Source organism: Caretta caretta, chromosome 11 (genome assembly GCF_965140235.1).
Source record: "Caretta caretta isolate rCarCar2 chromosome 11, rCarCar1.hap1, whole genome shotgun sequence".
Lineage (NCBI taxonomy): Eukaryota > Metazoa > Chordata > Testudines > Cheloniidae > Caretta > Caretta caretta.
Window position 1 is genome coordinate 60,799,429 of NC_134216.1, and position 26,604 is coordinate 60,826,032.

At 42.1% G+C, this 26,604-nt stretch overlaps 1 protein-coding gene across 2 annotated transcripts in view; it reads right to left on the bottom strand.

Annotated features, from left to right (window-relative positions):
• Positions 1-2,541: 2,541 nt before the first annotated feature.
• ICA1L (islet cell autoantigen 1 like) overlaps positions 2,542-26,604 on the bottom strand; it is a 57,393-nt gene continuing 33,330 nt past the window's right edge. For both annotated transcript variants that reach the window (XM_048868472.2, XM_048868471.2), the window contains 8 exons: positions 20,553-20,751; positions 19,050-19,175; positions 17,214-17,312; positions 16,420-16,505; positions 15,424-15,473; positions 8,330-8,587; positions 6,653-6,751; positions 2,542-3,997 (listed from right to left, as the gene is read on the bottom strand). In XM_048868472.2, the coding sequence (XP_048724429.1) occupies positions 3,882-3,997; positions 6,653-6,751; positions 8,330-8,587; positions 15,424-15,473; positions 16,420-16,505; positions 17,214-17,312; positions 19,050-19,175; positions 20,553-20,751 (1,033 nt within the window). In that variant the 3' untranslated portion in view covers positions 2,542-3,881. The remainder of the gene's footprint in view (positions 3,998-6,652; positions 6,752-8,329; positions 8,588-15,423; positions 15,474-16,419; positions 16,506-17,213; positions 17,313-19,049; positions 19,176-20,552; positions 20,752-26,604) is intronic.

Sequence of the window (26,604 nt, forward strand, 5' to 3'; positions counted from 1 at the left end):
AGTAAGGTGCAGGGATCCCAGCTATTTCAGACTTCCACCAAGAAGGCGTGGACAAAGATCTTCAGCCAGGTATCAGCTCTCAGTAGCGTTCTAGTAGCAGGATCCTTGTGTTCCTCAGTGAAGAACCCCCAAGTATCCAGGTTCAAGAGTAGTGAGATTGGCCAAACTGGTGGTCAGGTCAGTCTTCCCAAAATGGGACCTACCACTGGTGTTGAAAGCCCTAATAGTTCACTACTTCAACCCTCTGACTTCAGTATCAGCATTCTATCTCTCCATCAAAACGTGTTTATTGGTCATCATTAGGTCTGTTAGGTGATTATCCCAGGTGGCAGCCTTATCTATGCAGGAAACTTACTGCATGTTCCAGGATAAGGTGGTGCTGAGAACTCCACAGACACTTCTCCCCAGAGTGAACTCTCCTTTTGTTGTCTCCCAGGATATTATCTTTCCTTCATTCTGCCTCAGGCTACTGCATTCAACTGAGAAACTGTGGCACAATTTTGATGTCAGATGTAACAGAACTGTGGGAGATGCTGCTAGCAGAAAGGAAATTATTGGGTAGGAAAATTTACATTACTGTTAGTTTTCTTCCCCCCCCCCCACCACAAATTGTCCTCAGGACAACTGAGAGACTGACTTGCCTTTCTGCTATTGCTTAACAGAGGGGTGGGAAAGGGCTTTCTTTCCATGTGACAAGAACAATTCCCCCTCCCCCTCATTTCTGTATTTTAATTACTCTTTCCAGAATTTCAATTAGTTTTATATATTATCTGAAACCATCACTCCTGGAGATGTTATAAGAGCTAGAGTGGCCTTTGGGGAGTCCATTGATTGCCCATTTCCCTCAACGGTTGAAAGAAATACTCAGGTGAAGGCTGCATTGCCCAAGACTCCTGAGGAAATTCTATTCCATCTGTATATATCATCACTACACCTTTTCTCCAGTTCCCTTCCCCTCTCCCCGAGTAGAACTGCCACGTACGAGTAAGCCTTATCACTTCCCAATTCATTAGCAGTACCCAGGCCCTAGTTCCACAACCTTCTACTCCCAGCTATCAACCCTGGGCTCAGACTCCAACTGTTTCCCAGTCTCGCCTTGCTCTTGTTCCCAAACCAACATACCAGCACTTCAAAGAAAGTTTACCACTGGGACGCTACTTGCCTTCCCTTCCCTTCCCTTCTCCTCCCTGCTGCCCCCAAATCCCTTGACTATTTTGAATAGAAGAAAGGTCACCAGATCTACCTTGACTATGTAGAACTATTCTAGACCTTCCCCAATGCAATGTGTGGTAGGAACTAGGCAGGCCCCTAACAGTGTTAACACAAAACTCTTCTGCGTACAGAGGTATGTAAATTCTTGCCTCTAAGGGCTTGTCTATGCTTACTGGAGGATAAGCGCTGTGGCGATTAATGCATCAGTAGTTGATTTAGCGAGTCTCGTGAAGACCCACTAAATCGACCGCCAATTTCTCTCTCGTTGACTCCTGTACTCCACCTGATCGAGAAGAGTAAGGGGAGTCGACAGGAGAGCATCTCCTGTCGACGTGGCATAGTGTGGACCCCGCAGTAAGTAGATTTAAGCTACGTCGATTTGAGTTACGCTATTCACGTAACTCAAATTGTGTAGCTTAGATCGACCTTTCCCTTTAGTGTAGACAAGGCCTTGGTGTGCAGCAAAAGCATGTGCATCAGAAAAGATCCTCAGCCCGCACCCAGCACCTTGCTACAGATCAAAGACTCTTGGACTTGTTTTGATACAGAAGCACATCTGTAATAGATAACACTTTTTGCATCCCTCTTGGTGTAGTTACTTATATGAAGTATTTCAATATTAGCCTGAAAACGAACTGCTGCAAGCAAAATGGAGCTCCAGTCTAAAGTTTCTGCTTATCCTGACAAGCACTAACATGGAATCTCATTAATTCCTACATTCATTTTCAAAGAACGTGACCAATTTTTGGTTTTGCTTTTCTTCATATTTTATGTCCAAATGACATTTCTGTTTAGCAATACAGTATAGATTTCCATGGTGTAGCAGTGAGTGTCTATTTGAACAATGTGTTAAATGGGCTTGTAGAGAGGTTTCTTCTATCCCCCGCAGCAACCTTGTTGCTGTGTCTTTGTGATCCAGAGCTGAGAGTAGCATGATTTGCTAGAATTTGGGGGGTGTCAGTCACAAGTACCAAGAATCCCTTGTCTTGCACTAAGAAGAAAATTAGGGCCTCCATTGTGGCTTGCAAAGAGTCTTGGGGAACTTGAGGGTTATGTCTTAATGAACAGCCCCATCTGTCTGGGGCTAATCTGACCCCACACCAGGTACCTGGCTTTAGTTATGACCCTACCACCGCCAAACTGGGATGGGGGCAGGTACGCTCATGCACCTGAATCACACATCATCCACTCACCTAATTACAACAAGATTTACATCATACCCTAATTCTGCCAATCCGTTAACACTCCTCTTTAAGAAACTTGTTGAATCACAGTAAAGCGCTCCCAGCAACCCGAAGAGCATGCAAACAGCATGAAGGTAAAAAGATACAAACTTGCCCAACCAGATTTAATTTATAATTCAAAATAAAAAAATTAGAAGAAGTTACTGTACATGTGGGGGAGTGCGTTCTCCAACATGCTGCAGGTGATCATGTAATGAGGTGTTAAATCTCTCCCACTCTTAAAAGGATCAAAATGTAGAGGTGAGCTCTACTTGTTCCCTTTTTAACAAAATACTTATTCTATTTAACAATACAATGAAAAATTCTGTCTCTACAGAGGAGTAGCTGGGTAATTCTTCTGCATCTCTACCTGGTTTATAGTTTTACAGCTTCTGTAACTGATGAATAAAATGGCTCCTTGTTAGAATAACTGCTACTCTAATGGCATATACTGTAAGCCAGCTTCAGCTGTGATTACCACCTCTGCAGCCCCTCTAAAGTACCTGCAGTTACAAACAAAGGCAGAATTTGGCCTGTGCTTTCTTGTCTAAGGCTAATTGAATGAATAGGCTGTGTCCTGCCCGTGGTATCGGCCTTTTGTGCTGCTCTGTCAGTGCAAAGTGGCTATAAAGCCAGTTTAACCAGGTACCCAGGGATCCTCTCAGCTCTCTCACATCTAGTCTACTGGCTCTGTCTTTCCTGGCCTACCAGAGAGGGAATAGCTTGTAAAAAGTGGATGTGACTGGAGTACTCCTGTGCTCTGGCCCTTGGAACCACAGGCAGCTTAGTGCAATTTAGAGTAGCCCTGAGGCTGTTCAAAGTTGTGCTGGGAGCCAAACGTGCCCATGCCTTTCCCCAGGACCAGGAAGTCACAAAGACAATGTAAAACCACCTCTGCTCCCTCCCCATTAGTCCTGCCTCTAATTGGCCAGATTAGAGGGTCTGGCCTGAGATGTACAATCTTCCTGAGGGTTAATGAAGGTCCTGTGAAAGAGCCAAGGTACTATCTGTTCTGAAGTATTTTCAGGAAATTAACATCTTCACATTGACGTAAGGTAACTCTTTTTTGGGGGGGAAGGGGCATGCAGGAAAGTAACTAGTCTGATCTAGCTTTGCTTGTCTTGTAATTTTGTCTTGATGAAACTGAGCCTTTTCAGTGTTGATCCTGAACAGCTTGCCATATTTTCATACAACATTGAAAATAGCCATAAAACCAAGGCATCAAAGATAAAGTGACTTTCCTCTAATGCTCTCCACAGCACCCTTAATACTTTCTCTGTAGTTTGGGACTATACTGTCTGACATTATGATTACAGTTTCGATGTTGTTTCGATGTCTGGATTAGAATCTGAAATCCTCTCTTGAAAAGCATGAGGAAGTAAGGTTCTGTATTTTAAGGCCGCTGTCATGAGACATAATACGAGCTTGCCCATTGGGTAACTGTAGTCAAGCGTTGAGGAGTTCATCATCTGAGCGCCCAATGGCATCTGGATTTGAAAGGGGATCCAGGTCTGCAAACAGACTGAACCAGGCTGACATATCTTGGTTACTGCTCGCCATAGCTAGAAAAAATATCAAATAAAATTACATTCTTGAACTGCTCTTTGACCCAACCAGACCTTTTAAGTAATAAAATATTTAAGTTGGCCTTATCACATTTATTTAGTAAAATGAATTGGATAATTGCTATATATTCTCTTTAATCAAAGACCATAGATACTGGACTAAATTAACAACTCCATTAGCACTTCAGAACAGCGTATTCGATAATGAAGATAAATTATTAGCTTATCTGCTATTCCACAAAGTGCATGAAAGCTAATTTTCAATAAATGCACTGTAAAATGGTTTGAAGTGTTACTGAAACAAAAACCTTCATTAGTATCCCCCCAAAAAACAGTTCATAATGCAAAGATGAAAATTTAGACACAAAATCCACTCCAAACTTTTTCTCTGCCCCTTAAGTATATGCAGTACATTATTGGAGTGTGTCACTGTGGCAAATGTCAAATACTATATGCTAAGTGTTTGTTTTTCCTCTTGAAAAATAAAAAAATTATAGGTCCAGTTTTGTTCCTATGCCAAGTGCTTCTTAGTGTTCTGTCCTGCTGCCCATCGCTATAGTATCTGATTATCTCATTTGGATGTTGAGAGTAGGGGAAAGAAAATAGATTTGTGCCATTTTTGGCATCTTCTGAGGCACAAAGGTCTGATTTTTTTCTAAAATAAGTTTGTTTTTTCCCCTACTTATTTTTTACATGAGAAATTCAGGTCTTTTCTACCCTGTTTTTCCTGGAAGACATCATGGACATTTGGAGAACCAGTAGAATAATGACATCACAGGTACCAAGACTGTGAGAATGCATTCCCACATTTCCCTCCATGTGCCCAGAAGGACAGACAAGTTTTCCAACAATTCACTGGGGAAAAAATCACAGAGAAGCTCAGTCTACTGAAGCACGAAACCATGGTGTAGCAGGGTGGTTACCTGCTCTGGCCCTGACAGGGCTGAGGCCAGCCCTGGGAGAGGGCTGGGGCTGTAGGGGAAAAGCCCAGGCTGATTAAGGGAGCAGCCACAGCTGTGGCCAGCGCAATCAGGCCCAGCTGGCCCTTATAAGAGGCTGTGAGCCAGAAGCCCAGTCAGTCTCCCTCTGCTTGTAGAGGGAGAAGGGTCTGGCTGTAAGGTACAGAGCAGGACACTTAGATTGGAGCAGGGCTGGGGAAGGGCCAGAGGAGCTGGGAGCTCCAGACTGGAAAGCCTCAGGCTGCAGGCCTGACTACTGGCCGAATAGGTGCAGGGTTGCAGTGGGGCAGCCCATGGGTAGGCGGAGGCAGCAGTTCCAAAACCCCCTTGCCTGTGATGAGTGGCATATACACTGCAGTCTGCCCCCGATCCAAGGGGCTAAGTGGGGACTGGCAGTAGCCCAGACTGAGGCGAGGTGGGGTTAGAGGGTGGGGGTTTCCCTGGGTGGGGAGACCCAGAACCTGAGAATGTGGGGGTACTGCCAGGGGGGCAGCACCCCAGAGAAAGGGACCCGGGGCAAGCAGTAAGGTGGATCACCAGCCTGTAGAGGGTGCTCCAGTGGCTGGACGAGCTAATTCCCAATGACTACCATCAGGAGGGGCCGCAGGGGTGAGTCCGAAGCTTTACACATGGGATATGCTTCCAGAAGTCCTAGCCCCTCACCTCAGTGAGTACAGCACGAATGTGCACATAATCAAGTGGACATAGTTGGGTAGGGCTTTGCAGTGTGGCCACGCAGATCTGGGGTAGGCCAACCAGGGTGCTCCCTGGCTGCCATCTGAGTTAACTCTGTAGTGAAGACATACCTTAAGTAAGCAGTCTTACTGATGCACATTGAGGAGTAGAATCTAGTTCCCTTTCAAATTGTATTACAGTGAAAGGCACACTTCATTTGCATACAAATGCAACCACGGACGTTTTTTGTTTTGTTTTTTAAATCAAAACTCTGTGGGTTTTATAAATTCAGTGAAACACTGGAACATTATTATATATAAGGTATTTATAACTTCATTTAAAAAAAATTAACGCTGGTTATGTTAGCATTAATTTCAAATAAAACAGTAGTAAAAATTATATCATCCCTATTGAAGAAAGCTCCCTTCTTGCTCTCTGGTTGGATTAAATCTTCTCACTGTAAACAGCATGTAAATTCTCTGGATCAAGCGAAACATGCAGACACATGAAACTGAGAAGGGTTTGTTATACACCAGCACATGCACTGCAGTTGCTGTATAGACTCTCAGCTCTCCAAGTTACTTTGGACTCTACATCTGCTGACAGCAAGACACTGGTTGATATAGCCAGTAAATTACTGAAAATATGACCATAAGTGTACAGTATCTTTTACAAGTCAGACCCCCAAATTCCAATCCCATTTTGAAAGTGTTTACATTAATTACTGGTGAGCTGGTATTGATATGATGCTACAGTCTTTGCTGGAAGATACTAGCATCCAACCTTGAAATAAAGTACAGAAGGATAGTGTTCACAGATCCATGTGCTAAAGTAAATATCCAGGTTCTATTTTAACTGCTCAGTACTGAGAGATGTGGACAAACATATTGCTACTTTCAGAGTTATCTTGTCTCTCCCCAGCAAAGTATTCTGTTTGCAATAATAAACCAAAAATGTTACATATGAAACACTGCTTATGAAGAAACCTCGCTTCTGCAAAGATACAGAAATAACTTACATGTTGGTGGTATCTTTGGAGTGCTGTGTGAAGGGAATGGCTGATTACCAGGCAGTGAGTGGGTAAGAGACTGCACAGATTCTGAGTGAGATGTCCAGCCTTAGAGGAAAAAGTAATGGATTACCGAGCAACAACCACATTCCAAAGATATTGCAAAACATCATTTGAGTGCAACATATAGATCCCACATAGAACACTCAGTGGCGGATTAATGATTTTGTTGCCTCTAGGCCCTGAAATAATTGCTGTTGCCGCGCCCTCCCCCCCCCCACCTGCGAGCAGCTCCCTGCCCCAGCTCACCTGCACTTCGCCTCCACCTCCTATTCTGAGCGCGCAGCCAGGTCCTGTTTCTCCCTGCTCCCTGCCAGTGCTTGTGCGCAAAACAGGTTTGCAAAGGAGGGGAAGAGGGAGGGAACACAGTGCGCTCAGGAGAGGGGGCGGGGATTTGGGAAAGGGTACCAATGGGGCAGGGAGGGGGCGGGGAAGGGGTGGAGTTGGGCGGGGCCAGGAGCAGAGGGCACGAACTGGTGCTGGGGGAAGCAGCCTCTGGCTGCTATTATAAATTTGCCGCCCCAGGCCTAGGCCTTGTCGGCCTAGGCATTAATACGCCGCTGAGAACACTGATTATGTTGTGGTAAATGCAATGAACTATGAACTTGCACTAACGCTGATAGGATTCAGACTTTTTGCTTTGGATAGCCTAAGGATATATTAACCACCTACAAAATGTTAAATGTATCAACAGTAATCCCCTCCCACTTTTTAGGAGAGTTCTGGATGTCCCACAGTTGCAAACATGCTACAGTGTGATACTTAATATTCCCAAAGTATATATCATACTGCTATTTCTGTTCTTGGTTACACAAGTGTAAACCAAGATAAACTGAAGGTAATCTGGATTTACACTTTTGTGTAAATTTGCCCCAACATTTTCGATGAATTTTCTAGAAGAAATTGGAAATTCTAGGGTAACTCAGACTCAACAGTTCAGTTCAAAGTCTGTATCTGACATTTTTTACTATATTATAAAACGGTAGAAATAAAAGGCAGAAAATATAAATATTTAAAATGTCTAAACTGTGTGTATTTTATAGATAGTGTGTGGTCACCAAAAGTAAGGACAGTGGAGATTTTTCTCAACATGTGCTATCAAGTTAGCAGATTTCGCTCATATTTTGTGGATTCAAAAGCACTATTGTATACATGACAAATTCAGGACTTGTGCAAGTTTTACCCACATAAATAATCCTTTTTCATGCAAGCAGTCCCATTGACATCATGAGGGCTATTCACATAAGGTTGGAAGATCAAGACCTACCTTAATAAATTGCAGAGCTACATGTTTCCAAATCTGAATTAATAGATTTTGGTTATGTCTATAAATTGCCAGACGGTAAGCACACTATTTTTGGAAAGAAGCAAAATTTTGTTATTGGAAAGGGTGATGATTTACAGATTTCCTGGCTGGATTAGTTAATATTCTGAGCTTCATCACAGCAGTACTTGCCCAACCTCTACTGCAATATCATTACTGCAAGAATGTTCTTTTTAGTCCCTAATATCTTTGCACCCAATTTTTTTCTATGGAAGTTTTGCCAGTATTGTCAAATGGAAGAAGCACCTGGCCTTTTGTACAAACATAAAGATATCTATAGTTTGAGTATTTTAGATGCTTACTACTGAAGCTTCCAGCAGCATGAAGGCCAAGGTCAAAGAGCTGTGAAGGTAGGAATCCAGATGAACTAGGCAGAGGTTCTGAATCTGTAGCAGGATTCTGTGAAAGGAGACTGGTATGAGGACTCCCAAACACATTTTGACATTCCTGGACGATCTCTCCAGCACTTGCAGAATAGGGACTCAGTATGTTATCCGGGAATGACAGCTCTTTGTCAAAATCTTCTCCTTCCAAAGAATCTACCAGCAGATTGCTTGAAACTGAAGGAGGAAAGAAAATAAGTGGGAAGAGCATTTTTTGAGAAAATAATAGCATAGACTGTGGTCTTTATGATTACTAAATTCCTGTTAATTTTTTTTATATCAAATGAAGGGTCATATTCTGCTCTTACAACTATGTACCCATAAGTTCACTCTGACTTATACTTCCGTTATTGAAAGCAGGATGTGGCCCAAAATATGAATTCATATTGCATGGACGACAAGATAACAAGATAGACCCTCACATCTGCATGTGGTTTTACTGAAGTTAGTGGGTCATAAAGGGTGGTAGCTATGTTGGTGGGACATACTCTCCCACCAATATAGTACTGTGTACATGAGCGCTTATGCCCCCAGAACTTATGTCGTTCAGGGGGGAGGGGGGGTTTAACACCCCTGAGCGACACAAATTTTGCAGACATAAGTGCTAGTATACACGTGGCCTTCCTGTGGATGCCTGAGACTCCAAGTGGGCAGTGGCTGCTCCTGTGAGTCAAAGCCATGTAAGGGCATGTGACTTGCTCATGTGACCTTGGATTCCATCTTGTGCCTGTACTTTTCCACAAGCTGTGCTGTGGGCTTTGTTTGGGACAGTAAAATTTCATCCACATGGGAAAGGGTATAAAGACCCTGGAAACATCTGCTTCACTTCTTTGGACTGGACTTCTAACAAGGAAGCTCTAAACAAGGACTGATGACCCCTCAAGGTGTTTGGCTACTTTCCAGCATAGGTGCCAACTCTGTGGGTGTTCCAGGGCTGGAGGACCCATGGGGAAAAATTGGTGGATCCTCTGCAGCCACCAGCAGCTCCCCACCCTGCCGTCCCGCCCCAGCTCGCCTCCGCTCCATCTCCTCCCCTGAGCGTGCCACCACTCCATTTCTCCCCCCTCCCTCCTAGCCCTTGCTGCCACAAAACAGCTGTTTCACACGCCAAGCAATGGGAGGGAGGGGGGGAAGAGGGGGGAACACGGTGCTCTCAGGGAAGAGGCGGGGCTGGGGTGGGGATTTGGGGAGGGGTTGGAATGGGGGCGGGGAAGGGGTGGAGTCGGGGCGGGGCTGGGCTGGGGGGGCGCGAGCACCCAACGGCACCAGGGAAAGTTGGTGCGTATGCTTTCCAGAGAGACTTCTGCAAACTAGCAGTTTATTCCACCACTGCTTCAAACCTGATATAAGAAATGTGCAATCACTTGCATTCATGTGATTTCCTTAACCATTGTAACTCTCTCTCTTTCTTTTCTCTTATAAATAAACGGTTAGATTTTAGTTACTAAAGGATAGGCAGCAGTGTGATTATTGGGTAAGAGCTGAGTTACATACTAACCTGATTTTGTGGCTGATTTCTTGGGATCAGAAGAACCTTTACTTTTGATTAAACTGGTTTTCAATAACCACTCATCATTAAGTCTAGTGTCTGGGTGGTGAAATAAGTGCTGAAATGCCTAAGGTGTCTGCATTTTTGACTTCTTGTTAAACAGTGTGGTGAGCCAGAAGTTTACTTTTGTTACTGGCAAGGTATATCTTATGGTTGAATAACAACCACAAGTCTGGGGTAAGTCTGCCCTGTTTCTCAGAAGTTTGTCCTGAATCTGGCATCCTCAGCTGTGACCCACTGAAACACGGTGACACCTTGTCTTTAAAATAAAAAGAAAAGGAGTACTTGTGGCACCTTAAAGACTAACCAATTTAGCTCATCCAAAGTGACCACTTTCCCTACAATGTGCATGATAATCAAGGTGGGCCATTTCCAGCACAAATCCAGGTTTTCTCACTCCCCCCCCCCATACACACACAAACTCACTCTCCTGCTGGCAATAGCTCATCCAAACAGTTTGGATGAGCTATTGCCAGCAGGAGAGTGAGTTTGTGTGTGGGGGGGTGGAGGGTGAGAGAACCTGGATTTGTGCTGGAAATGGCCCAACTTGATGATCACTTTAGATAAGCTATTACCAGCAGGACAGTGGGGTGGGAGGAGGTATTGTCTCATGATCTGTGTGTGTATATAAAGTCTGCTGCAGTATCCACGGTATGCATCCGATGAAGTGAGCTGTAGCTCACGAAAGCTCACGCTCAAATAAATTGGTTAGTCTTTAAGGTGCCACAAGTACTCCTTTTCTTTTTGCGAATACAGACTAACACGGCTGTTACTCTGAAACCTGTCTTTTAAATAACACCACACATATACCCAGAACTGAACGGGGTATTCAAGGTGACTATGTGCTATTGACTTACTGAAAATAGTATACTGCTATTGTGTGTATTTTCTCTCCTTTTTAATACATCCTAATATCCTTCTGCATTTTTTACAACAGGTCAATGAGGTATTTTCATTGAGCAGTCCAAAGTGAGCAGAGATCTCTTCCTGAACAACTACAATTAATTTATAACCCAGCAATGTGTGAGAGTAATTCAAATTGTTCCTTTCTGTGAGACTCTTCAGCACCCAGAATGGGGTCTCTGTGGTCATGTTACACCACATCCCAGCTTCCCTAATGAAAGGAGGCAATACTTCTTTGGGAGGTAGAAATATAGGATGCAGAGGAAAGGGCAGTCAAGGAAAGGAGGCAAAACAACTACACCTAGTTCTCAAAAGCACATAAAAGGCAGGTAGTCTCCTAGGAAGGTTGTTGCTGGTAGGAGACCAGTGCTTTGGACTCCCCCAAGGAATTGTTGCAGAACATGGGTGTTTATTTTGCATTATAAACCTTGTTTGAATAAGTAGCCTGAGGAATTGAGGGCTTTTAGGAAGAGACTTAGTGAGTGTTGGCTTTAGAATAAATATTCAAGCCCTCCAAAATGAGATTTTTTTTCCCCCCTGTATCAAAAAGGGTCACTTGTGTGTGGGAGAACTTTGAAATTTGGCCTGGCCATTCTCCACTGTGCATTCTCTTTCACTTATCTATGCTCAATTTTTATGCCACAGTGTTGCCCAGTTGACTGACTTTATTGGGTCTCTCTAAAGTTCCTGAGTCCTTCCTTGTTTTGACTAACCTAAATAATTATCATCTGCAATTGTTGACTGCACTGTCTGTTCCCTTTTCCAGATTATAAATAAATATATTCAACACTATTCATCCCAATATGGATCCTTGGAGTTATCCCACTTTTAACCTGCTTTCATGTTGAGAATTTAACATTTCTTAGTTTCTAATCCATGACCGAACTTTACTTTTCTCCCTATGACTACTTAGTTGCCTTAATTGTTTGTCTCTCTTGAGAAACTTTTAAGTGAACGAAGCAGGTCAGTGAACAAGGTAGGTCTTTATTTGGCTGAAAAAACAGGAACTTCTTAAGTCTTTTTCTATACACGGGAATTGCCCTGATTCAACAAACTGTGTAGATACAGGGGTGTTGACACTCATGTTCATACAAGGGCAAGCTCGAGTTTGTACCCATTTCACTAATTGAGGGCCATATAAACCACGATTAGCTCAATCCATCCTAAGGCTGGCTGGCTTGCCCTTGCCTACACTTAGGAGTCAACTCACTGGTGCAGCTACAGAGACAGCTAAATTGGGGCTATTCCATGTGTGTAGACAATGCCTTAGAGACAGTATGGCTGGGCCTTGTAAGACAGCTTCATTTAAGTGCAGAGGAGTAGTGCAGGGGCTAGAGATTATCAGACTTGCCGCGACAGTAGAACCTCAGAGTTATGAACACCTCAGGAATGGAGGTTGTTCATAATTCTGAACAAAACGTTATGGTTGTTTTTTCAAAAGTTTACAACTGAACATTGACTCAACATAGCTTTGAAACTTTACGATATAGAAGAAAAATGCTGTTTTTAACCATCTCAATTTAAATGAAACAAGCACAGAAAGAGTTTCCTTACCTTGCCAAATCTTTTTTTTAACTTTCCCTTTATTTTTTTAGTAGTTTACGTTTAACAAAGTACTGCACTGCTTTATCCTTGTTTTTGTTTTGTTTTTTGATCTTTGCTGTTGCCTCACTGCATACTTCAGGTTCCAAATGAGGTTTGTGGTTGACTGGTCAATTTGTGACTCTTAGATTCTACTATATATGTTCCTTTACCTGCTACTCTTTGGATCATACACTACTTGGCAAAGATCCTATCAATTCACATGTAAATTCATATTTAATGTTTGTTTCAGTATAATATGGTTGTCTACACTAAGCCATACTAAACTGGGAGGAGTGGTAGATACGCTGGAGGGCAGGGATAGGATACAGAGGGACCTAGACAAATTGGAGGATTGGGCCAAAAGAAATCTGATGAGGTTCAATAAGGATAAGTGCAGGGTCCTGCACTTAGGACGGAAGAACCCAATGCACAGCTACAGACTAGGGACCGAATGGCTAGGCAGCAGTTCTGCGGAAAAGGACCTAGGGGTGACAGTGGACGAGAAGCTGGATATGAGTCAGCAGTGTGCCCTTGTTGCCAAGAAGGCCAATGGCATTTTGGGATGTATAAGTAGGGGCACAGCGAGCAGATCGAGGGACGTGATCGTTCCCCTCTATTTGACATTGGTGAGGCCTCATCTGGAGTACTGTGTCCAGTTTTGGGCCCCACACTACAAGAAGGATGTGGATAAATTGGAGAGAGTCCAGCGAAGGGCAACAAAAATGATTAGGGGTCTGGAACACATGACTTATGAGGAGAGGCTGAGGGAACTGGGATTGTTTAGTCTGCAGAAGAGAAGAATGAGGGGGGATTTGATATCTGCTTTCAACTACCTGAGAGGTGGTTCCAGAGAGGATGGTTCTAGACTATTCTCAGTGGTAGAAGAGGACAGGACAAGGAGTAATGGTCTCAAGTTGCAGTGGGGGAGGTTTAGGTTGGATATTAGGAAAAACTTTTTCACTAGGAGGGTGGTGAAACACTGGAATGCGTTACCTAGGGAGGTGGTGGAGTCTCCTTCCTTAGAAGTTTTTAAGGTCAGGCTTGACAAAGCCCTGGCTGGGATGATTTAATTGGGGATTGGTCCTGCTTTGAGCAGGGGGTTGGACTAGATGACCTCCTGAGGTCCCTTCCAACCCTGATATTCTATGATTCTATGGAGAGGAAGAGTCTCTGAGATTTTCTAAAAACTCTTGTCATGTCCAAATAGAAGGTCAAGGCTCTCCTCATGTCAAGCATATGGAGGATGGTTTTCCTAATATCCTGATGAGGTTTGGGATAAAAGGTTGGAAGGTGAATGAGTTGGTTCATGTGAAGTGCGGAAGTCATCTTGGGAATGAACTTCGGATGTGGTCTAAGCATGACTTTGTCAGGGAAGAAAACTGTAAAGGGTTGTACGCCATCCGAGCCCCTATTTCCCTTATCCTTCTTGTCAAGGTGATGGTAATCAGGAACGCTGTCTTCATGGAGATGTGAGTTAAAGGACAAGTGGCCATGGGTTCAAACGGCGGTCTGGTCAGTCCTTTTAGTACTAGGTTGAGATCCCATTGTGGGGCAGGAAGCCTGGGTTGAGGAAAGAGGTTCGCTATGCCTTTGAGAAACCTCTTAGTAGTCGTGTCGGAGAAAACTGAGTACCTTACTACCTGTAAGTAGAGTCATCGGTGGACATAGCACTTGTTGTGACAGGTAAGGATACCATGTCTGGGCCATCCAGGAGCAGTCAGTATGATGTTTGATTTTTATTTTCAAGAGGACTTTCACAGGGAATGGGGGAAAGGTGTAAAGAAGGCCCTTGTCTCATAAGAGGAGGAGAAAGTCGCCCAGGGAGTGTTGTCCAATCCCCACTCTGAAGCAGTACTGTGGACATTTCTTGTTTTGGTAAGTGGCAGACAGGTCTATTGTCTGTGTCTCCCATTGCCCCCATTCATGGTCATGTGGAAATTTGTGACTGAGACTGTCTGCTGTCGTGTTGTGCACTCCCAGTAGGTAGGCTGCTGATAATCTGACATTGTGGGAAATGCACCAGTTCCATAGCTTTCGTGCTTCCATGCACAGGGAGGCTCATCTAGCCCCTCCTTGTTCGTTTATGTAATACATGCAGGCCATATTGTCCATCATGACTTCTGTGTGCATGCCTCTGATCAGCGGGATGAAGTGAGCACACGTATTCCCTGACCACTCCGAGTTTGAGCAGGTTGATGTGAAGGCATGTCTCAGATGGAGACCATTTGCCCTGCACTCTGCAATTGCTGAGATGTGAGCCAAATCCTATGAGGGATGCATCAGTAGTCAGGGGCAGGCTGAACAAACAGGATTCCCGTATTGGGTCTTTCCACCAATTCAGGATTGTTTGATTTTGGTGGGCATCAGTAGTAGCTTGTTTATGTTCTCTGTTCCATCTGAAAACTGAACCATGCTTGGAGGCATCTCATGCTCAGTCTGGCATGAGCTATAACTGATGTGCCCTTGGCCAGATGCCCCAGAAACTGGAGGCAGTGTCTAGCTGAAATTTGGGGTCCTCATCCTGCAGATGACCCCTCTGGATGTCGCTATGATCGCATTACATATGATGGTTTTTGCGTTGCTTTTCTATAAACTTAGGGAACTCCATCCCTAGAGCACAGTCCATCATATGTACTGAATGAGACTTCAGTCCTATGGAAACAATAGTATCATAATGTATATGCACAAGGACGCTGAAGTAAGATTGTACAGGCATATAGTTAGCTCACGAAAGCTTATGCTCAAATAAATTTGTTAGTCTCTAAGGAGCCACAAGTACTCCTTTTCTTTTTGCGAATACAGACTAACACGGCTGCTACTCTGAAACCTGTTTAAAGATATAGTATGCAAGATCAGGACTATAAAATATACATTGGTGTGTGGCAACCTAATGGTTTTATAGGCATGAATTTGGAGTGACTTCATTACTTGTGTCACCCAATCAAATTACCTGAAATCCAAAAAATATATATCTTACCTGCTTCACTTTCCAAATGGATAGAAGTTTCCTCATCCAACAAATTTAACCTGATTCAAAAACCAAAGAGAATTTGTCAGATTGAGGGCTAAGATGCAAGATGTGTTGAAATGTTAGTGGCTCAACACTAAAGAGAGAATTAAGACCTACTTTTCCTCTTGCTAATGTTGGTTTTACATTTACGATTTCAGTGAGGTAGTTCTGGCTTTACACTGGTATAAGTGAGAGGAAAATCTGGCTCCTTGTCTCAAAATGTATATGGCTAAAGCCAAATCTTGAAAAGACTGAACTCCCTTAATTCCCAATAAGTGTTCAGCACTTCTATAAACTACACCATTTATTAAGTGCCTAACTATTGATTTAGAAGCCTAACATTAGGCAGTCATTTTCAGACCATCCTGGCCTGTGTTCATTTTGTATTTTTCCTTTTTAAATTAAATTCTCTGTGCTTGGTGAACTTAAGGTAATGGAAACTGATCAAGACAATGAAGTGAGAAAATGGTATTGACAGATATATAGAGAGTAACTCATATGAGCTAATATCTATTTACTATATCTGTTCTGTTTTTATTAAGATGGCAATAGGTTCTAAAACATGTTACACATTGACACATTTCTTATAAACAATTGTGTAACTTTGGCAAAGTTGTGTAACATTTTTTGTTTAACATATATAAATTAATAAACAAGTTATCATCAAAGAAGGTCTAATCTTGCTAAGAACACTGACTACAAACAATTATTTTAACCTAACAAGGTGAGATGTTGTTTTTGGTGGAGGGGGAAAAAAAACAGAAATAAAAATATCAAGAAAATGCCAAAGTGGAAAAAGAATGAAAAGGGTTATAAAATGCAAGCTGGAGAAGAAAGTAAGTGTATATATTATTATTTATGAATACTAGGAAGCAGAGACCCTCTTCCTAATGCCCACACCAAACATGTTCAACATGTGTTTTTAATCCTCTACAATTTCACATCATTTTACTTCCTGCTTACTTATCAAGGTTTGCACTGATGGTGTCTTTCTCTATCTTCTCTTTATGTTCTTCAGTGGGATTGTTTAGGGAAGGCTCCTGTGGTTGCTGAGAAGTGGAAAAAATATATTTTAAGAGAGGGAACTGATGATATCTACAAATTCACCTCTCCAATCTAATGATTTGAACACAGTAATCTGTGTAGCAGTAACTTTTCTCTCAATTACCTGATTGTAACAACCATTTTTTGTAATTAAGAAATTCTGGTTATACTTTATGATACTGTGACTGTAGTTACACTGTAATATCACAGATGCACTAAAATTTTGGTAATACTTTATATAAAGATTGATTAATAGATATTTTAGGCATGTTCCAGACATGAGTAGTATGCATTATAGATGGTTATGAGCACATCATTAGACGGAGTTATAAGTCATGGATAGTAATAAGCGATCTGTTGGGCTCTATAATACTCTAATAATTAACCATTTATTAAAATATCACTTATTTATTAACCCCTTATATATTCCATTTTTATAAATGGAACCTTAATATAAAGTGTGACCACAGGGTTTTTTGTTTTTGCTTTGTTTTTTAAATAAAAATCAGATAAATTAACAACTTATTTATCCATTTGACAAACTTGCAAAATGAGCATGGGGAATGGACTTATTTGTGCCAGACTTGTCAGTAGTTTAATTCTAGACATATATATTTCAATGATTATTTGAATCTGAAATTTACTTCTCCAAAAAAAAATATATTTTCTTTTCAAGAACCTTGTATCTTACAGAAATAACATGAAAACTTCACCTCAAGTGTAACACAGTGATATGGGTGGACACCTATGAACTCCTCATGGATTTTGGACATCAGTCCTGCTGTCTTCTTGCAGAAGTGCAAAAGGGTTATCTGAGAAGGAAAAAGTCAAAGGAGATATTACACAGGCTTACTTCTGACAGCTATTTCTATCATTATTTTCCTGTCTCCTTTGACATAAGCAATTTCTAAACAAATTGGGAGTTCTTCCCAATCCTGAATCTCCCATTTCAGTAAGAATGACGTGTAAGGGCTGTTTCAAGATGGAAACGTGTAACTCTATACTCCCAGCCATCTGTTCATAGGACTTTGTATGTTCCACAGAGGGAAGAACTGCTGCTGAAACTACAGGCTTTTCTTCCAGATATTGCTGTGGAGAGGACTGGACATAGAGAAAATAGAAAAGTTCGCTAGGAGGAGGAGCACAGAATCTTCTGTTGAGAGAAAGATTGGAAAGGAGGATTTCTCTCTGTCCACGATATCTTTTGGAACAATTTTGCAAAACTCCTTCTGCCATTTTTTTTATTTAAACAAGGATGAAAATATATATTAATATGAACACTCTCCTCTTAACAAGAAGCCCAAAAATGTGCAAGATTCTCCATTTTGAGGGTTCCTGCCAGAAGCATGCTTGCTTGTGAAACGCTCAAGTGCCAGCACATTTGCAGAGAGCAGTAACCTAGGGCTGGACAGGAGGGACTCAGGACTCACTGATTTTTCAGCCTGTGGAGTTAGAGTGTAGCAGTGAAAAGGATTGATATGGGATGGGGGAAGATTTATCCAAACCAGGAAAAAATTGTTTGGGTTCAGTTTATTTCAAGCATTGGGTTCATTCTTATAACTTGAACTGGTTCTCTTGTCCAGGGGCCATTGTAATCCATCCAGAAGGCTTTAAGAGCTGCTCCCATGATGAATGATGAGCAAAGCCTTTTGGGTTCACTTCAGGTAGGAAGGCAGGATGGAGAATTAGGGTTGGGAGTTCTGAGAGTGTTGGCAGCACTGCAGGTGGCAGAAAATAAACACAGCTGAGCAACAGAATCTAGGCAGTACTTCTGCTCAGTTAGGCTTTGCAAGGAAGCGCAAGCTCTTTGGTTAGAGGCTCTATTTTGATAGCTGAATCTGTGGAGACTGTTACAGTAACTTTAGGGACACAGTGAGAAAATGCCTATACAACATCAATGGCAACATTTGCCTTAAAAAAAAGTCCTGTTAATTAGAACTAAGACTCCCATCTTTATATAGCATATATCTGTTTCCACCTAAATGCATTTCTTCAATACATATTTCTAGTTTCCATTCCCTTCTCTCCTATTTTCAGCTCATTAAGGAGTTCTCTCCAGATGTTGCTAAAATTCAAAAAGCACTGAAATGAGGACAATGGACACTGGTAGGTTGGATGGATCACAAACTTATTGAGCTTGATCCACCACAGCATTGCTTCAGCTTCATGTTGATGTAACTGCATGCATTTACTCTCTAAAACTGGAATACAACAAAGCCTCTTATAAATAGAAATTCTTCCAAGAAATCCCAAAGGAAGGTGCTAAAGCATTGTCTGTCCAAGTCTATGTATTTTAAAACATAATCACAGTATTTATAAATTAATCAGTGTGTGTATTCAAATGCTTCCTTCACAATGGAGATATTGGCCATCAACTACGTCCTGTAAATATCAGAAGAGAAGTTGCTATCACCAGTACATTGCTGCTTATAAGATCTTGTTCACTTTTGTGCTCTGGTTTAACAACTTCATTCTCCCACATTATATCAAAAAGTTATTTTCCCTTCAAATGTCCAGTGTAAGGCATTCTGCAAATCTAACATAGATACCTGATAGATAGCAAGGTAATGAGACAACATATTGCAGCGACTAGCTCCCAGTAGATCCACCTTCTGACAGACATCCATTTTCAACTTGTCAAATTGGGCTTTGGTATTTTTCACTTGCGTCTGCACCTAGAACCATGAAAGTTGAAATACATAATAGCAAAAGGAGATCATAGGTATGTATGTGTGTTGCAGAAAAGAACTTCTGAAAATGTTTCACAGTCCTAGTATGTACAGCAGTCTTGTCCTGGAGCGTCTGTAGGAGTAATTTGTAGGCCCCATTGTATAGGTATTGCACATGCACACATACTGTAGAGATTGTCCCTGCCCTAAAGAATTTATAATCAAATGTCAAAAGCCCTATAAATTAGCTGCTAATTATGGTCTTGTCACTTCCAAAAGGAAAAAATATCCTGTTTATATGCAAGAAAGTAATGTTAAAGTTGACATAACATTCAGATAAACACTCAGGAAATTCAGAATTACAGTGCCCACAGCACCTTTAATTGCCCTCTTGCAGGAATACACTACAATCTGGTCTTGTGACTGCATACCGGGGCAATATCTGGTTTGTAGTAAGTAAGGAGTCTGACTTCCCTTCGCCCCTCTCTTTGGTCAAGTGCTAAAAGAATAGTTGCAGGGAGGCTAGAATGAGGAAGGCAAGGTGCTACACCTGAGTTGGGAAATCTTTATGATATATATTTTTTGTTTATGGTAATGTGCTCTGATTTTTGCTGATAAGCACCTTCTTCTGCTTCAATAATCAAATGAATTTTTTTTTAATTTTATCTTTTCTGACTTACCTCAGCAGGTTACATGTAGTGTCAGGGATTTTAAAGCAAGAAGGAGAATATGTGTACGCTAACAATGTGGAGCAAAAGAACCTGATGAAGTGGTAAGAGGAGCAGCAGCAGAAATAACAAGAGAAGCAACATCAGCTCCAGTAATATATACAGCTGCAGTAGCAAAACCACCACCAACAGGAATTGGTGGAGATGATGAGGCAAACTTTGCTTGTCAAGGGAGGTGATCTGTCTTCTGTTACCCTTACAGGAGGAGGGTTCTTAACCAAAATGGGACCTCTGTATTATAATGAAGATCATACAGTACTCTGTTTTGTTCAGCAATACAAAATGTTATTTAAATTACTGACAATTATAACAAGTACAGTTTTTTCAATTACTGTATTTTATAATCAGTGAGTCACATTGCCTTGTGTTGTGTGACCACATGATTTACTGTAATCAAATACTCAAGACATGTCTCTACTAAGAAAACTTAAAAAATCCTCCTGGTGCATCCTAGTATAAAAGACAAGGCTGTGGTGGCCAAACACACCCAGCCGTGAGCCCTGTGCCTGGAGTCCAGGCAGTTCCTGGGAGCCTCGGTGAGCTGCTAGGCTCCCCACAGCTGAAATGGTACTGTACTTGATTTGTCCTTCTCTACATTTGCAACTAAACCGTGTTCAACTGCACCCATTGCTGGCAACAAGAAGGAAATAAATACTTTTCTGAACTTCTCCATTTGCTTGCAGGTGTCAGGATCCAGTTCTTGGGACACATCCTTCATCCACAGCAAGGCCCCTCTGTATTCTATGCGGGCCTGCTCCATACGATCAATTGTTAACAAGGTATCAGACACAGCCCTGTGACTGAATGTTGCCAATTCCTGCCCAAGGCGAGACAAGGGGGTACAAAGGGCTACCCTGGAGGTAAAAGAAAGGAACAAGTAGAATGGGTTATAAGCCAAATGCAAATACATATTAGGTTGTGGGGGGAGAGCTGGGAGGAAACGAAGAGTGAATTCCAGTAGGAGACAAGCTACAATTTTTGTGTATGTGTGACTATATGTTGTGGTGAATTCTTTCTTGCATGTAGAAAATGCCTCATAGGGCCTGACTCTGAAAGGTGCTGACCACCTCCTGTAAGATGCTAGATGCCCTCTGAAGTGAATGGAGCTTGCCATTTTGCAGGATAAGACCTAGGGTACATGACTACATTGCAGCCACAAGTGTAATTTGCAGCTCATGTAGAAGTACGCATGCTAGCTATACTCTAGCTCAGGGGTAGTCAACAGCTGGACTATGCGCCAAATTCGGACCATCAGATGTTTTTGAACAGACCAAGAAATCTTTTTATTTACTTATTATTATTATCATTATTGTTGTTATCTTTGTATTACTTTCTCTAGAGTCTGGACCTTGATTATACCTGAATCAAGAAATTTGGACCTTGACAAAAAATAATTGATTACCCCCGGTCTAGTTGTACAAACCCATCTGACCCTCCTGAGTACATACCCGCTTGTACAGCCTATGCTGAAGCCCATGCTGCTGCATCCTCAGTTCTATATTTAGTGAGTTAGATAGAAAAAAGCTAGCAAGAGTACATCTACACAAGCTGCCATTCAAATGTGTGGCTGCAGCGTACTCTTACCCCAAAGTAGTCAGACACTACAAACGCTAACATTTAGGAAAGAGAATAGTCGTAATTAACTTAAACGAAATATAGCAAGCCTCCAGGACCAGAAAGGATGCATTCATGTAGTATTCATTTGGAATTCCCAGGTTTCCGTACACAAAGAGAATTAAGATATCATACAATAGTAATGAGTAATGTTGTGCTCTTGGCATCACATACTAGACAAGCAGGTGAAGGTTCTGGTCCTGATAGCATGGGTGTATGTTTCTGCACACTAGCAGCAGTAGTGTTAAAAATGTCTTCAACCTCCAGCTGGCTGAAAGTGGGCATTTATAACTTGACTGCCTAACAGTTACGATTTAACACTGCCTAAGCAACTCTGTTCTAAAGGCCTTTTTTCAGCTGTTTGTTACTTTGCCAAACTCTCAGCTGTCAGACTGAAACTTGCCAGGTTTGGTCTCTGCCTATGGGTGGACTTTTTTGGAACGTTTGAACAAAACAGTTGTACCATTTTTTTTGAGAAAAGAGTATGGGAGAAAAAATACATCTTTGGCGTAAAGCATGTGTGACAAACCCACATATTACCAAGGCTGTCCAATGCTTTCCATTATAAGACCACATTTTCAGTTGCTTATAAATTTGTAACACACTAACCATTCAAATTTCCCATGCCAGGTGTATGCCTTAAGCTGAATTTTTTTGGAAAGTTTCAGCCAAAACGGTTCAGCCATTTCTGAGTATGAAGCAAGGGAAAAATAAGTTGTTTTGCCCATGTTATAAAAATTCTGATGAGCATAAGAATGGCCATGCTTAGCCAGACCAATGGTCCATGTAGTCCAGTATCCTGTCTTTTGACAGCAGCCGGTGCCAGATGCTTCAGAAGGAATGAACAGAACAGGGCAATTTATCGAGTGATCCATCCCGTGTCATCCAGTTCCACTTCCTAGCCATCAGAATTTTAGGGACACCCAGCACATGGGGTTGTGTCCCTGACCATCTTGACTAATAGCCATTGAAGGAGCTATCCTCCATGAACTTATCTAATTATTTTTTTAACCCAGTTATACTTTTGGCCTTCGCAACATCCCCTGGCAATGAGTTCTACAGGTTGACTATGCGTTGTGTGAAGAAGTACTGCCTTATGTTTGTTTTAAACCTGCTGCCTATTAATTTCACTGGGTTACCCCTGGTTTGATATGTTATGTGAAGAGATAAACAACACTTCTTTATTCACTTTCTCCACACCATTCATGATTTTATAAACCCCTTATCATATCCCGCCTTAGTCGTATCTCTTCTAAACTGAACAGTCCCAGTCTTTTTAATCTCTCCTCATATAGAACTATTTCATACCCCTCATCATTTTTGTTGCCCTTCTCTGTACCTTTTCCAATTCTAATATTTATTTTTTGAGATGGGGCAACCAGAACTGCACACAGTATTCAAGGTGTAGGGTACCATGGATTTATATAGTGGCTTTATGGTATTTTCTGTCCTATTATTATATCCCTTTCCTAATGGTTTCTAGCATTCTGTTATCATTTTTGATTGCCACTGCACATTGAGCATATGTTTTCAGAGCATATATCTACAGTGACTTCAAGAGCTGTTCTTTGACTGTTAACAGCTAATTTAGACCCTGTCATTTTGTATGTATAGTTGGGATTATGTTTTCCAATATGCATTTATCAATATTGAATTTCATTTACCAATTTTTGCCCACTCACCCCGTTTGATGAGATCCCTTTGTAATTCTTTGCAGTCTCCTTTGAACTTAACTATCTTGAGTAATTCAGTATTGTCTGCAAACTGTGCCACTTCATTGTTTACCCCTTTTTCCAGATCATTTATGAATATGTTGACCAGTTCTGGAGGGACTCCAGACACACTCTCCACTGTGAAAACTGACCATTTATTCCAACCCATTGTTTCCTGTCTTTTAACCAATGAGCGAACCTTCCTTCTTATCCCATGATTGCCTACTTTGCTTAAGAGCCTTTGGTGAGGGACCATGTCACCATTTCTGATACACTTTATCCACTGGATCACCCTTGTCCATATGTTTGCCGACACCCTCAAAGAATTCTAATTGATTGGTGAGGCATGGTTTTCCTTTACAAAAGCCATGTTCTCTCTTTCCCAACGAATTGTGTTTAATCTATGTGTTGGTAAAGAACTGAATTATCAATCATTTCAACCAATTTGCCTGGTACTGAAGTCAGACTTACTGGCCTGTAATTGCCAGGATTGCCTTGGGAGCCTTTTTTAAAAATTGGCATCATATTAGCTATCTGCCAGCCATCTGGTAGAGAGACTAATATAAGCGACAGGTTACATACCACAATTAGTAGTTCTGCAATTTCACATTTGAGTTCCTTCAGAACTCTTGGGTGAATACCATCTGGTGCTGGTGACTTATTACTGTTTAATATAGCAAAACCTCCTTTACTGACACCTCATTCTGGGACGGTTCCTCAGATTTGTCACCTAAAAAGAATGGCACAGGTGTGGGAATCTCCCTCAAATCCTCTGCCATGAACACTGATGCAAAGAATTCATTTAGCTTCTCTGCACTGGCCTTGTCTTCCTTGAGCACTCCTTTAGCACCTCAATTGTATAGTGGCCCCACAGATAGTTTCACAAGCTTTCTGCTTCTGATGTATATTTTAAAAAAAACTGCTGTTAGTTTTTGTGTCTTTTGCTAGTTGCCCTTAGAATTCTTTTTTGGCCTGCCTAATTAAACTCCGACAAGTCAAATGTAAAAGTATATGTCCCTTTTTATTTTCCTCAGTAAAATTTGACTTCAAATTTTTAAAGGATGTCTTTTTGTCTCTGACTGCCTCTATTATTCTATTGTTTAGCCATTGTGGCATTTTTGGTGTTTTTTTTTAAATTGGGGTACACACATAGTTTGAGCCCCTATTATGGTGGTGGTAAAAAGTTTCCAGGCAGCTTGCAGGCATTTCACTCTTGTGACTGTTCCTTTTAATTTGCATTTAACTTGTCTCCTCATTTTTGTGGAGTTCCTCTTTTTGAAGTTAAATGCTCCTGTGGGGTTTCTTTACTTAGTATCCTCTTCCCCCGCAAGGATATTACATTTAATTACATTGTGGTCACTATTAGGACTAGCTGCTCCAAGAAGCAGCCATTAATGGTGTCTAGAAATTTTATCTCTGCATCCCATCCTGAAGTGATATGTTCCAAGTCAATATGGGATATTTGTAATCCCCCATTATTACGAGATTTTCTGTTTTTTGTAGCTTCTGTAATCTCCCATAGCATTTCACAATCACCATCCTGGTCAGGTGGTTGGTCGTACATTCCTACTGCTGTAGTCCTATTATTCAAGCATGGAATTTCTATCCACAGAGGTTCTATGGTACTGTTTGATTCCTTTAAGATTTTTACTATATTTGATTCTATGCTTATTTTTGCATATAGAGCCACTCCCACACCAGCATGACCTACTCTGTCGCTCCTATACATTATGTAACCTGGTATTACCGTATCTCATTGCTTATCGTTGTTCCACCAAGTTTCCACCTTCCCTTTGAAAGGCTCCGGTGTCTCCAGGCTTTGGAGCTAGAACTTGAAATTTGGCAGGGGTGGTGGCCTTTGCATCAGGGACACTGACTTTTTGTTACTCTAGAGAAAATCTGTCCAAATTTAGTGAAGTAAAAAATAAACCCCAAAAACACCTTTGAAAAATTGGTTTGCACATGCTCAGTAGGGAACTGCTAGTTACACTGCTAAATTCACCACAAATTCTGTCTGCATTGGGCATGCTCCAGCAATTGCAGCACTAGGCTGCTGCAGGCTGGGCTGGGGCAAGCACAGAGCAGGGAGCCTGTCACTCCTGTGCTCTCCACGGATCCAGAGCGGAAAGTTGTTTGATTTGAATGCAGTGACAAGAGCTGGACCTGAGGGAGGTGAGGAAGTAGATTAGGACAAGAGGTTTGAGGTGGGAGACTGGGACTGGAGGTTGGTGGGCAGGGGGAAGAGGGACACTGGGACTGTGAAGGATGTGAATACTGGGACTGGCTGGGCAAGGAGACTGGGAGTGTGGGGGAAGACTGGGACTCACTGGACATAGATACTGGGAGCTGGAGAGAGAAATGGTATGGGGATGAAGAGCTGGGGGTAGACTGTGACTGGCCAGGCAAGGACACTGGGACTATGAACTGATGGGAGTGGGGGGAAAGATCTGACAAAGAGCTGGGTTGAGAGGAGGGACTGGGACTAGCTGGGCAAAGAGATTGGCACAAGAAGCCGGGTGGGAGCACTGAGATTGGTTGAGATGCTGAGGGAGACTGGGAGTTAACAGGGACAGAGGAGGAGGGGATGGGGTGACTTGAGGCCAGTAGGGGAAGAGAGAGAGATCAGCCGAAAAAGAAGGGAGGGGGAAACTGGGACAGGCTGAGCAAGGAGACTGGGGAAAAGGAGCCAGGAGTGGGTGGGGGAGAAATTGGGAATGGCTGAGCAAGGAGATTGGGGCTGGGATGAGAAGCCTGAGGAGAAGAGATCGGAATTGGCTAGTTGAGGAGAATGGGATTGGGACAAGGAGTCAGGAGTGCAGATGACACAGGCCTGGGACAGAGACTGGGCAGAAGGGGTCAAGCTTGGAGTAACTGGGCAGAAGAGTCTGTGCCCACTAGAGAATACTTCCTTGCAAAGTCTGGAATAGAACCCACGATTTGTGATTCTCAACATTCCTGTACTGTCAGTACATATTTGTGAAACTCACTGTCAAAGTGCTCCATCCCTCTCTAGTCCTGGTCCATATAGAGGATGACAACCTACTTTCACTATCAGTTACTCTGTTAGCTCAACTGCCAGAGGTCTGTGTGGAGAATTTAAATTTTCCAACCCTGCAAATGACCCATGTGGATGCCAATACAATGCGATAAGATGGAATTTCTATTTTTTTAGTTCACTTTTTTAAAAACTTTAAACAAAAGCTACTTTGGGCCCCCTTGTGCATATGCATTATGATAGTCTTTAATTACATAATCACATACTATTTTTTCCCACAGGACTCCTGCTTGATTCACTGCATAGGATGAACTTGCTCTAGGGATGGATCAGGATTGTGTAGTGAAGGAGGCTGTTGTCTGTACAACCCCTGCTTCATTTGCTAC